The 12,691-nt window shown below is 42.8% G+C and overlaps 1 protein-coding gene across 3 annotated transcripts in view; it reads left to right on the forward strand.

Moving 5' to 3' along the window:
- Positions 1 to 3,140: 3,140 nt before the first annotated feature.
- Positions 3,141 to 12,691, forward strand: part of Znf106 (zinc finger protein 106) — a 56,054-nt gene continuing 46,503 nt past the window's right edge. For all 3 annotated transcript variants that reach the window (XM_055628738.1, XM_055628813.1, XM_055628900.1), the window contains exons 1-2: positions 3,141 to 3,267; positions 12,192 to 12,276. In XM_055628738.1, the coding sequence (XP_055484713.1) occupies positions 12,223 to 12,276 (54 nt within the window). In that variant the 5' untranslated portion in view covers positions 3,141 to 3,267; positions 12,192 to 12,222. The remainder of the gene's footprint in view (positions 3,268 to 12,191; positions 12,277 to 12,691) is intronic.

A 12,691-nucleotide genomic window follows, 5' to 3' on the forward strand; every position in this document is an offset into this window, starting at 1 on the left:
GGATGCCGAGAAGAACGCGGCACCTTCTGGAAGTCTCTTGAAGTTCACTCTTGTTAGAAGTTTAGGAGTTCACTTTCTTGAGTCAAGAGAAAGATGAAGGCGTGGTAGCTCACACCGTGTAGTCCTCAGGCTATCGGAGGCTGAGGTTGGAGATCACCTGACCAGACTCTGGAATGTAAAGCCAGACTGACGACCTAGTGAGATCCTATTTCAGAGTACGGGTAATCAGTGGGTGGAGGGGCGTGGTGGAGCACTTTTAGCCCAGAGTCCATCTCCAGCAGGGTAGGAAGAGAGCCAGCTCTTAAAAGGTCTTATACATTTTGGGATAATGAACCTAGAATTCGTTTTATGGCCGTTGAGTTACTGAAGAGTTTTAAACCACCTGCCACAAGAACTCTTCCAGGCACCTCTAAGAGTAAACCAAAATGCTGGCCATCTAGGGAATAAAAACTATTTCAAAGAGATAGCTTCTTCCTAAGAGATAAAAGAAAATGAAGCTTGAGAAATGGCTTTTGAATAACAGGGGATTGGTGATAGCTGACAAACATAATAGTTTGGAGAGGGGAGAGAAATAGGGACATCATACAATGTTTTTGGACGCTTTGGCCTTGTCTGAGAAAAAGGAATTGTGCATTTTGTTCCTTTTTATTTTGTTAGAATTAAGATAGAAGAATTTGAGTATGGAAAAAAGGACCCAACTAAGACATACAGTAAAAAAATAAAAGAGTGTGTGATTAGCTAAAGATCTTGATACAGTAAAAGCTTAACTATTCAAACCAATGATGGGAGTTGATGGACACCTTTAATCCCACCACTCAGGGGAGGCGGAAGCAAGGGGATGTTTGTGAGTTTGAGGCCAGCATGGTCTACATAGTTCTAGGTCAGCCAAAACTACATGGTAATACCTTGTCTCAAAAATAAATTTAAAAAAATGAAATTGTGGGCTGGAGAAATGGCTGTTCTTCCACAGGACATAAATTCTGTTTCCAACCCTCATGTGGTAGTTCACAACTGTCTTAATTCCAGTTCCAGGGGATCCAAACCCTCCTCTGGCCTCTACAGGCACCAGGTATGAGGATGGTACACAGATACTCATGCAGACTAAACACCCACACAAATAAAATATAATTAAAAATCAAATCACTGATGGGAGATCTATGCTATGCCCAAGCCTATAATCTCAGCATCAGGAGGTTGAGACAGGTGGATTTGAAATACAAAATCATCATTGATAATACAGTGATTTTGAAGCTAACATTAACTACCTGAGACTCTGCCTCAAACAAACAAAGAAACAAACAAACAGTAAAATGCATAGGACTGAAGCTGGCAAGATGGTTCAGCAAGTAAAGGACCTGCCATCAAGCCTGAGGACCTAATTTTGATCCCTGAAGTCCACACCGTTGCAGGTCCTCCGATTTATTTTTATATATATATATATATATATATATATATATATATATATGTAAAAATAAATAACTCAAAACACTGAGATAAAAAGAACATTCATGGAAGAGAGACCGACCCACACAGAGTTGGAGGAAAGAGGAATACACTCAATTATAATGACAAAATTTATTTGTAAGCCTGTATGTTTAGAAATAGGAAGTTAACTTTCTTGAGAAGTCAGAGACAGATCCTTTGCTGATTAGGAAGGTGGATACAAGTTTAAGGAAGCTGAGAGGCTTTGGGGTATTCTTGTAGAATGTGATAAACTAAACTGACCACGGAAGAGGAGGACTGATACGCATTATAAGCTGCCGGTTTAAGACCTGAAGTAAAGATCTCGGCAGTTCCTGTTTTTACTCTTTCTCAGATCACTTCTTGAGGGCAGGGGGGAAGAAAATACACGGCTGAATTCAGTTAGGGTTGGGATGATGATGGATGTAATACTGTAGTTCTCAACCAGGGAACACTGGGCAGGGTCTGGCAAGTTTGGGGAGCATTATGTTGGAATGCGCTAGACAGCAACTGGTAGCAGTGATCTGCTCCAAAATGTCAATGTTTCAAAGTTGTGAGATCCTGACCTGGGGTTATTTCGGTCCTTACCTATATTGGCTTTCTCTTGGACTATGGCTCTGAACTTACAGAGCAAACCACTTCCAAACCTGACTATAAAGGAAGGTAGAATGAGCCTAGCAGATCTTGAATGATTCAAGGTCTTGTGATGTCACAAATACACAATAGGAAGCATTCCCTAAACCTTTAGAAGGAATCTGAATTTACACATAAATTAAGGCAGCCATTTATTTTAATTTGAGGCTTTGATAGTTTTCTTAAATGGAGTTGTTATAACGGTTTCAAACATAGAGAAGCATCTACTTATCAACTGTAATGTAATTGTTTATTATAGCCACTATAACAGGATCTCAGAAGAACAGGAATGCTCCAAATTTAATAATAAATCAAACATCCTAATTTTAACTTTAAAAACTGACATTCCAAGAAAACATCACTTTACCTAAAGTAAAGCATTATTGCTGGGCAGTGGTGGCACACATATTTAATCCCAGCATTCTGGAGGCAGAGGAAGGTAGATCTCTGAGTTTGAGGGCAGCCTGGTGAATTCAAGGATAGCCAGAGCTACACAGAGAAACTTTGTCTCGAAAAACAAAACAAAAATAAATTATTACTAGTTAGGCTAAGATTTAAATTTAGTTCTGTCTTTTGTTGAAACAGTTTCACCTTGGAGCCCAGGAACTATGTGGCTTTGAACTCCAATTAACCCTCCTCTCTCCACCTCCAGAATATGAGCAGAGCTACCATTCCTAACTTGGGAACTATCTGTTCAAAAGTTTCAAAAGGAAGGAACAGTCTTTAAATTTAGTAAAGACAGTGTCACGGATTACGGTGGAGGATTTAGAAAGTAGGGTGAGGGTAAATTCAGAAAGAGCTAGGAGGATTATTTAAAAAAAAAAAAATACTGAATGGAAAGGGAGGTGCAGCCCACCGCTTGTGCACAGGGACCTACCTCGATTCTTCATGCGTTTTGAGTAAGAGCTCTTGCCTGGGTGTCCGTTGTTCACTCCTTGTGTTCAAATAAAGCTAGATGGTTGAAAGGGGCGGATTGGGTAGGGTGGGGAGGGGGGAGAGGGAGCGCGCCGGGCTGCGTGCGCTTGCGCGCTGGCGGCGGCGGCGGCGGCGGCGTCAGTGCCCGGCGGGGAGCGGGTCCCAGGCCGCCGCCGGACCGGAGGCTAAGGGGGCGTCTGGGAGCTCCCTCGCCCGGCCCTCGGCGGCCTGATGGCGTAGGAAGGACAGGCTGGGAGTGTGAGTACTACGGAGGGCCCCGCATGGTTGGGCTTACCGGAGCCAGAGGGTCGGATGGTTTGCCCCTTGGGCAGGTAGTGGAGCTGCCCCTGCACGCAGTCCGAGCCACGATGCCCCTTCTGACCCGCGTAGATTGGGGGTTTATGGGCGAGCGGTGCGTCAGGCTTGGGCACAGATTCTGGCAGGGGCGGTCCGATTCTGCCCGAAGCCCCTCAGGCTGAACGCGTGGCTCTAAGTCTTTGACCTCCGGGCCAGGCCCTGACCTCTGTCGGCCTGGAGTCTAGGAGGACTCTCAGCCTTGGGCTGGGGTTTAAAGGCTGCAGGTTGCAGGCCAGTGCCGTCTCGCCTCTTTTTCCTGCTTTTGGGACGAGTCTTATTATGTGCTAGCAACTAGTGGAACGATTAGTATTTAGCGCGATCTCAGTGCGTGATTGTGGCGAGGAGACTCTTGTACCCACCTCCCACCGAAGTCTGTTCGGTGTAGTCATCTTTGAGAGTGAAATAAGCCGTCTTGTTGGGGGAAGTTAGAGATTTCAGTGTGTGTGTGTGTGTGTGTGTGTGTGTGTGTGTGTGTGTGTGTGTGTTTTAACAACTTGAAACCAGATAAGACAGTTTTCCTCTTAGCAGTTAGAGCGATAGTCACCATAACGGGTTTATATTGAGGTGATTCGAGTCACAGATGCCTTTTAATACTAAATAAGAGTCCTATCCTGTTCTAAAACCCAATGGGGGAAATCTCGAAGTGTAACTTTGTTCTCGAGTTTGGCCCAAATGAAAGAGTGGATGATCAGATTCATCTAGGATTTGCCTAGTTCGCACACTGTGCTTGCACCAAGTGCGTGTGTCACAGACATAAGATGTTTTTTGGCAGCACTTTTCACATGAGGTTCTGAGATGCTGCTGTTGATTTACTGAAGTTTACATGCTGTGGACTTTCTGAACATCATCTAAGGTGATAGCAAAACTTTTTCTGTTTTGCCAAGTTAGACATTGTAAGCACTTACTTTTGGAAATCCAATTGAAGTTAACCCTTCTGGTCTAGAAAACAGAGTTTGTTTTGATTCTTATTTTTGACACGGAATCTAGCACAGACTGGCTTCAAACTTGAGGTCCTGAGTTCGGTCACAGTGCTGGGATTACAGGTATGTGCCCTTAGTTTTTAACTAGAGAAAGTGTCGAGTTAGATTTTTGAAGAGAGCTTCGAAACAGCCAAGAGAGGAAAGGGGTGAAGGAATTTCATCAAGCTAGTTCAGAACCAATTGCTTTGATAGAAAGGAAGGTGTTTTTAAAAGAAAAAGGACATAGTTACTGTTCATCTAGATTAGAACAAATTCAAGTCTATGGGAAAAGCAAGAAACATTGAGTGTTTTGGGGCAGACTCTTTGGTTCTGAAACTCGGTATCACTCAGTGAGACGTATACATACATACTTTGTGTTTTGTAACTAGCTTACGGAAAGGGAAGTTTATGTGTGCCAATGCCTAAGAGCCCTAAACAGACAAGTTACCTGATTCTGACTGTTCATCTAGGATGCAGAGTTAACCATTAAAAGCTTGCTGTCTATTCTTGTTGTTGTGATGCAAAAGAGATTAAGAAACGCGAGCTCCCAGGTGTACGTCAGAGGACGCGTTAAATCTGCGTTTATTAGAACGAGCGAACTCTCTGTACTAATACTGAATGACTTCCAAGATACAGTGTGAAAGTAATGGTGTCAAGAAGGTGTGCCTACTGTAGTAGTGGCAGCTTTGAGTACATGCGTATGTGCGTGTATACATGCATGTTTTGCACATAGAGACGGTATCTGTGGAAGGCAGTCAGAATCAGCTGAAAGTGGAGAATGTTTGTAGGGCATGGAAGATACAAGTGAGGGTTTATTGTTCAGTGGTTCTAGAATTTCGGTTTCACAGTCTGTGAGGGTTTTGTTTGTTTCTGTTTTTTTGCAAGCTAAACAAGCATTCTCTTGAGTTACATCCTTCAGCCCTAAACTGTTTGTTTTTTGAGGCAGGGCTTCTCTGTGTAACCACCCTGGTTGTCCTTGAACTTGCTTTGTAGACCAGGTTGGCTTCAGCTAACAGAGATTCCATTGCCTCCATCTTGGGATTGAGGGCGTATGCACCATGCCCAGTTTAACCCTAATGTTTTTATTACAAAATGTTATAAACAAGCAGAAAAATATAAACTCAGTCTGATTAGGTTTTTTTGTTTGTTTGGTTGCAGGTTTTTTAATTTGTATTTTTTCTGTTTATTGGTGTTTAGCCTGCTTGTGTGTCTGTGTACCACACTTGTGCCTGGTGCCTGCAGAGGTCAGAAGAGGGCATCAGATGCCCTGGAACTGTAGTTACAGATGGTTGTGAGCACCATATGGGTGTTGGGAACAGGTCCTAGGTCCTTTGCAAGGGCAGGAAGCGCTCTTAACCTCTCTAGCCTGTCACTTGAATTTTAACATATTACTAAAATTGGCTATACTGTTGTTTGTTTTGCGGTGCTGGGAACCAAATGTAGGGCCCGCCTTGCTCAGCAAGCGTGCTACCAGTGAGCTGTATTCCCAGTCCCAGTAGGGGTTCATGAAGCTAAGGCTGGTCTCTAACTCTGTGTAGTAACGCAGTCTTCATTCTCCAGTCTTTACACTTCCCAAGTGCTGGAATTATAAATGAACAACACCACTATGCCCAGCTTGTCCTTTTGTTTTGTTTTTAAAATACTGTGTGTGTTCATTTGTTCATGTGTGTTTTTGCATGTTCATGAGTATGCACACATGTAGTTTCCCAAGCTACTTTCTCCATTTCTCCCCTTCCTCCTCCTTTGGAGAGATGGGTAGTTCTCTCTGCCTTTCTCAGGCAGGCCTTGAATTTGTTTTCATTCTGTGCCTCGGGAGTAACTAGGACCGTGGGAGCTTGCCACCAGCCAACAGTGTTTGTTTAATCCAGTCTCCAGAGGTTATGTGTTGCATTTGGCTAGTGTATAGCTTAAGGTCTATTTTAACATAAAGCAATTTCCTATCTTGCTTTTTCACCTTTGATCTGTTGAAGAGACCTGGATAGTTGTGTAGATAAAACTGATGACTCAGGCTTGTGATGAACATTACTAAGCTGGTTACAACCAACTAGATACTAGAGTTCAGTGCTTACTGGATTCAAGCTACACACTTTGGTGATGTCATATGCTGTCTGCTGTAGTTCCCACTGATAGTGAGATTGACTAGTGGGTTTAGTGGTGAATTTAGCCTCCAACGTAGTCAGTCATTGTTTTGTTGTTCTTTTACTATCTCTGTGCGGCACTGTCTCCATTGTTTTTGGTTTGTTTATTTTTAAGATTTATTTATTATTTATACAATATTCTGCCTGGGCACCAGAAGAGGGCACCATTTATCACTATAGATGGTTATGAGCCACTATGTGGTTGCTAGGAATTGAACTCGGGACATTTGGAAGAGCAGTCAGTGTTCTTAACTTCTAGCCATCTCTCCAGCCCCAAGAATTTTTTATATCACTGAGGTCCACCCCCCCGTCCATATTATTTCTTTCTTTCTTTCTTTCTTTCTTTCTTTCTTTCTTTCTTTCTTTCTTTCTATCTATCTATCTATCTATCTATCTATCTATCTATCTATCTATCTGGTGGGGTCTCACTATGTATCTCATGTTGGCCTGAAATTTACTGTCTAGACAAGCTGATGATGAACTCACAGAGATCCACCTGCCTCTGCCTCCCTCATTCTGGACTACTGTATAAAGAAGAAAATTGAAGCTTGAGATTAACGTTACTTAGACTAAACCCATGAAGTTTTGTGTGAGTCATCAAGCTGTGCTTTATAAAAAAAAAAAAAAGATTTATTTATCATGTATATGGTATTCTGCCGTCATGCACACCTGCACTTCAGAGGAGGGCATCAGATTTCAATACAGAATGTTATGAGCCACCATGTGGTTGCTGGGAATTGAACTCAGGACCTCTAGAAGAGCAGCCAGTGCTCCCAACCTCTGAGCCGTCTCTCTAGCCAGTCCTTTTTCTACCATACTTTGTAAACTGGGATATGAGTGCTATTGTTTGTTTTTGGACACAGTGTCTTACTATGTAACACAGCTAGCTCACACCTGTGACCCTTTCCTCAGGTTCCCTGCTGCTGAGATTACCAGTGTGTGCTACCATGCCTGATTTATGATCAAACACCTCAAACTTTTTATCTATTCATGTATTTGCTTGTGTATGTGTTTTGGTCTTTCCCGCCCCCAGGCAAGGTTTCTCTCTGTAACAGCCCTGCTGATGTTTTAAATTTTAATTTGCAAGTAGGAAGTTCTGGTTGAATTAGAATAGCCCTATCAGAGCCATTTGAATGCCTAGTCACCAGAGGATGGAACTTTTAACAGGATTAGGGGGTGTTGTTGGAGGAAGTGTGTCTCTTTGGGGGTGGGCTTTGAGGTTCCAAAAGACCAGGTGAGGCCTCCTCCCTGCTCCACTCATCCATCTCTGTTTTTGCTTGTGGATCAAGGTTTGGCTGTTAGCTACTTCTCCAGCACCACACCTGCCTATCGCCATGCTTTCTGCAATGATGATGATGGACTAACTCTAAACTGTAAACAAAACCCTCTCAATTACATGCTTTCTTTTGTAAGAGCTGCTTTGGTCTCTTCACAATAATAGAATTCTGACTAAGGCAGAAATATAGTTTGCATTTCATTTTTGGAAGAATGAGGGGGCATGGGAATATTTGCAATAAAAGTGGCCGACTAACTAGATAAACCCTTTACTACTGAGCTGCTTCCTCAGCCCACACTATAGTTTTGTAGTGCTAGGAATCAAAACCAGAATTTGGTGCAGAGTCGACAAGCAGGCACTTGACAGAAGCTATATTCATAACCTCAAAAATGTTTTTTTCTGACCCAAATTACATGATAAAGTAGAGAAGCAGACAAGATATCTGTTTATCCCTATTAGGTGAGCAACCAGAGAGCATTGTTGTGGAAAATACGTATAAGGTTGAAGGAGGAAAAGGCCAGTTTTCCCAGTGATATCAAGACAAATGTTTCAATCCTAATGACAGAGTGAGTAGCATATCTGTCAAAGCTACTTCATCTCCGTGTAAAATACAAACGTTGGAAGCTTTCTAAATTTTATTTTATGTGTGTTGCCTGAATTTATGTCTGTGAGCTGACCTGTGGGTGCTGAGAATTGAACCCGGGTCCTCTGGAACAGCCGTCAGTGCTCTTAACCGCTGAGCCATCTCTCCAGCCCCTTGGAACCTTTTTTTAATCTTTATTTTCTTTAATTTTAAGCTTATGGGTATTTTGCCTTCATGTATGTCTGTGTACCACATGCATGCCTGGCACCACAGATGCTAGAGGAGGCCATCAGATCCCTAGAACTGGAGTTACAGCCACTTGTGAGCTGTCTTGTGGATGCTGGGAGTTGAACCCGTGTCCTCTGGAGCAACAGTTGGTACTTTTAACCCTCTTAACTCCTGAACCATCTCTCGGGCCAGCCCTGGGACCTTTTATTTTTTTTTAGTTTATTTGAGTATGGATATGTACACATGAATACAGGTGCCTATGGAGGCCAGAGGTGTTGGATACCCATGGAACTGGAATTGCAGGTTTTGGGGTCCTCTGCTAGAATAGTAAGTGCTCATAACCACTGAGCGCTTTTGGTCAATAACCAATGCTTCAGGAGCTGCTTGCTGTCAGCTTTGGTTCCTTTATTTCTCTTCCACATTCCAAGGCATTTTGATAAAATAGCTGTCTTTGTGAAATTTGCTCCAGCCCCTCCCTCCCGAACCCACTAGATTAGGTTAGACCTCAGCCTGCCTGCAAGGACCAGGGAAAAATCTACTTGTAAATTTTCCAGTGGTTCCCATGGCCCCAGGATGCATCCTAAAATTTGTTGGCCAGAGGTTAAGGGAGCCAGATGTGGTGGCACACATCTGTAATTTTAGGTAAGGGGCAGGAGGATTGGGAGTTCCAGGCCAGTTTGGGCTATGTTGAGACTCTATCTCAAAAAAGAAAATGCAGACAAACAAAAGCCACCCACAGTTTGTATGTTTTCAAGCCCTTTTGGGAAACTGTTTACACGTTAATCTTTGGAGATAGAGTCCAGCGGCAGAATGTGGAATGTGTGCCTGGCATTCATGTGGCCCTGGGTACCATAACTAGCACTTAAAAAAAAAAAAAAAAGAGAGAGAGAGAGAGATTAAGTCTAAAGCCAACCATGGTATTACTCCTGTGATCCCAACATTTGGGAGGTGGGAGGCAGGGATCAGAAAGACAAAAACCCTCTGTGTAGAGAGACCTCAGCCAGCCTGGTGGTGATAAGACTCCACCTGAGCTAACCTGAATGTTGAGATCTGCAGCGGACCCCATTTCCACTCCTATCCCAAGTGCTGCTAGGCCAAGGTTGCTCAGCTAAAAGTCATGCTGGCATTTCACATCCTGAGTGGTTGAGCTGACATTGGCCAACAGTTTTCAAAGATTGTTACAGAAGACCCACATATGGTTTCCAGCACCCATATCAGATGTAACTCCAGCTCTAAAGACTGACAACCTCTTCCGGCATTTGCACTCACATGTACATACTCCCAAGCAGACACGCAAATACATGTAATTAAACATCTTTCAAAAGATCAGAGGCAGACAGTCATAAATGTGTTTGTCCGTGTTGTTAGCTTTATAATACTTGAAGCAGAAATTAAAAGTGAATTTAAATTTATTTTAAATTAAAATTACATTAAAGTAAGGTAGAAGAAATAAATATCCATGAAAGACTTTAAGTTCTTTTTTCAGAAAGGGTATTTGTGTGTGAGTGCTTGCTCATGAGTGGTGGCGTGGGCATCATTTATGTGGAGGTCTGAGGGCATCTTGTCCACATTGATCTTGTCTTTCCTCCTGTTTGAGACAGGTTCTCTTTGCTGTATAAGCCAGACTATCTGGCCCACAGACTTCTAGAGACTGTCCTGTCTCGGCTTCCCAGCTGTGTCCCTCCTGTATGGGCACCCTGTGTAGGAAAAACATCTTCCTTAGCTAGAGGCCGCGACTTATTAGTGAGACTCACTCTGCAAAAGTGAGGCCCTCCCAGAAGTGTCGGTCAATCCAGGCAGCCCAGGAGTGGAGGTAGAAATTGTCCTGTGGCTTACTAGAAATCCATCCATTTCTGTCAGGGTTTCTGTCAGAGGACAGGAATTTATTGCCTGTGGGATTCAAGAAAGGGATTTTAACCTAATTACTACTCCTCTTGTCATTGTCACCCCACAAAAAAGTTAAAATCTTCAGTGTTTTACAGCATAATGTTGTCACTGGGAATCTGCATTCACTTATAAAAGTTCACTTATAAAAATTTCTTCATTTCTACCAAGCTTATTGTTCAGAATGTCTGAGAGTACAGTGTATAAGGATCTCTCTTTGGTGAGGTTAAGGAGGTCTACCATTAGACAACCTGGGTTTTCTTCTCAGGCTATCTTAACAATAAAATTGGAGAACAGTTTGGTTTGGTTTTCGAGACAGGGTTTTTCATGCAGCCCTGGCTGCCTGAAACTCACACTCTGTAGACCAATCAGATTGGCTTCGAACTCAAAGAGATCTTCCTGATTCTGTCCCAAGTGCTGGGATTAAAGGAGTTCACCATCACCCCTGCAAGAATTGGTCTTTTTTGTTTGTTGGTTTGGTTTTTGTTGTTGTTAAGACAGGGTTTCTCTGTGTAGCCCTGGCTGTTCTGGAATTTGCTCTGTAGACCAGATTGGCCTGAAACTCAGAGATCCATCTGCCTTTGCCTCCCAAGTGCTGAGATTAAAGCCATGCCCCGCTACCACCACCCATTAGTTCCTGACACCAACAAGTGTTTTTAACTTGTGCTACAAGATGAATGTTTGGGGAATGAATATTTTGCCGTTGGTATTTGAAGTGGATTCCAATGTTAGGTAGCTCAAGTTGTCCTTGAACTTGACCTAAGATCTTTAGATACATGTATCTATCTATGACTTGTTCTGGGATCTCTGAAGATTCTTAGAGCAGATCTATTCTTTGTGCACATAGCTACCTCTTTTTTTTTTTTTTTTTTTTTTAAGATTTATTTTATGTAGGAGTGCTCTGACTGCATGTACACCTGCATGCTGGAAAAGGGCTTCAGATGCCAGTGTAGATGATTGTAAGCCACCCTGTGGTTGCTGGGAATTGAACTGGGGACCTCTGGAAAAGCAGACATTACTCTTAACCGCTGAGCCATCTCTCCAGCCCCCTCTTTTTATTAATAAGCTATATGGATGATTCTAAGTTACTAGCTTGGCTTCAGAACTTGTCCAAGTACTGAGAGCAGGAAATGGTTGTCATTACCTAAAGAGAAGAAACAGCTCAGTTGGCATGGCAAGGACCTAGAATTTTCTCTGATGTGGGAAGGCACAGAAAATTATCTAAGCAAAGAAGTAACATAACCTAAAGTTTATTTATTTATTTTTTACTTGACATAGGATCTGATTATGTAACCTTGGCTGGCCTGGAACTCACCTGTCTCTGCCTCCCAAATGCTGGGATTAAAGGTTTAAGATTAAGTATCACCATGCTTAGCCTAACTTAAATTTTAAACCAGTCCTATTCTGAGAATCTTTCCCTATGGTTTTGATGGGAAAAAACAAAACAAACAAAAAACAGCCACAAGAGAGTAATAATGGCAGTGGGGACTTACAGGAGGCTGTGCCAGGATAGATAGGTGCCTCAGCAGTGACAAATGGTGAGAGTTGAAAATATTTCAGCATGATTGACAGGATCTGCCGGGTGGGATAATAGGGGAATAATGGATAACATTCAAAAGTTTGTTAGTTTTAACCTTGGAACCTGGAAAGCTGGAATTTATACTTCCCGAGATAGGAAGATTGAGGGAGGGACAGAGTGAAAAGTGAATCAAAGGCAATATCTGGAAAGGTTACTAAATGTTACTTCCTCTCTGCAGGTTGACATTGATTGCTTCGGATCTGGTCACTATGGTACGAGAACGAAAATGCATATTGTGCCACATTGTGTATGGCTCAAAAAAGGTAACGGTGGAGGGGGAGCATCTGACGGTTCAAGGCCGGTTTCCGAAGAAGTCTTAAAAATTGCTAAAACTTGATATTTAGAGATTTTAACTGTTAAAATGTCATTTTTGTTCTGCTGTGCAACCCTAGGTCACTCTCTGTGTGCGCTGACCTCCAGCTGGCAGGCTACCTGCCTCTCCTCTCAAACTCTAGGATTAAAGACTTTCACTGCTCCACTGCTCATACAGGGCTGGCGAACACACCCACAGTCTGCATGTTAGGCAAGCTTACCAAGTAAGCTGCAGTTCATCCCCACCATTTATTTATTTATTCATTATGTATACGATGTTCTGTCTGCATGTACACTACACGCTAGAAGAGATCTCATTCTAGATGGTTGTGAGCCACCGTGTGGGTGCTGGGAATTGAACTCGGG

The sequence above is a fragment of the Psammomys obesus genome, unplaced genomic scaffold (genome assembly GCF_907164565.1).
Source record: "Psammomys obesus unplaced genomic scaffold, mPsaObe1.curated_primary_1811, whole genome shotgun sequence".
Taxonomy (NCBI): Eukaryota; Metazoa; Chordata; class Mammalia; order Rodentia; family Muridae; genus Psammomys; species Psammomys obesus.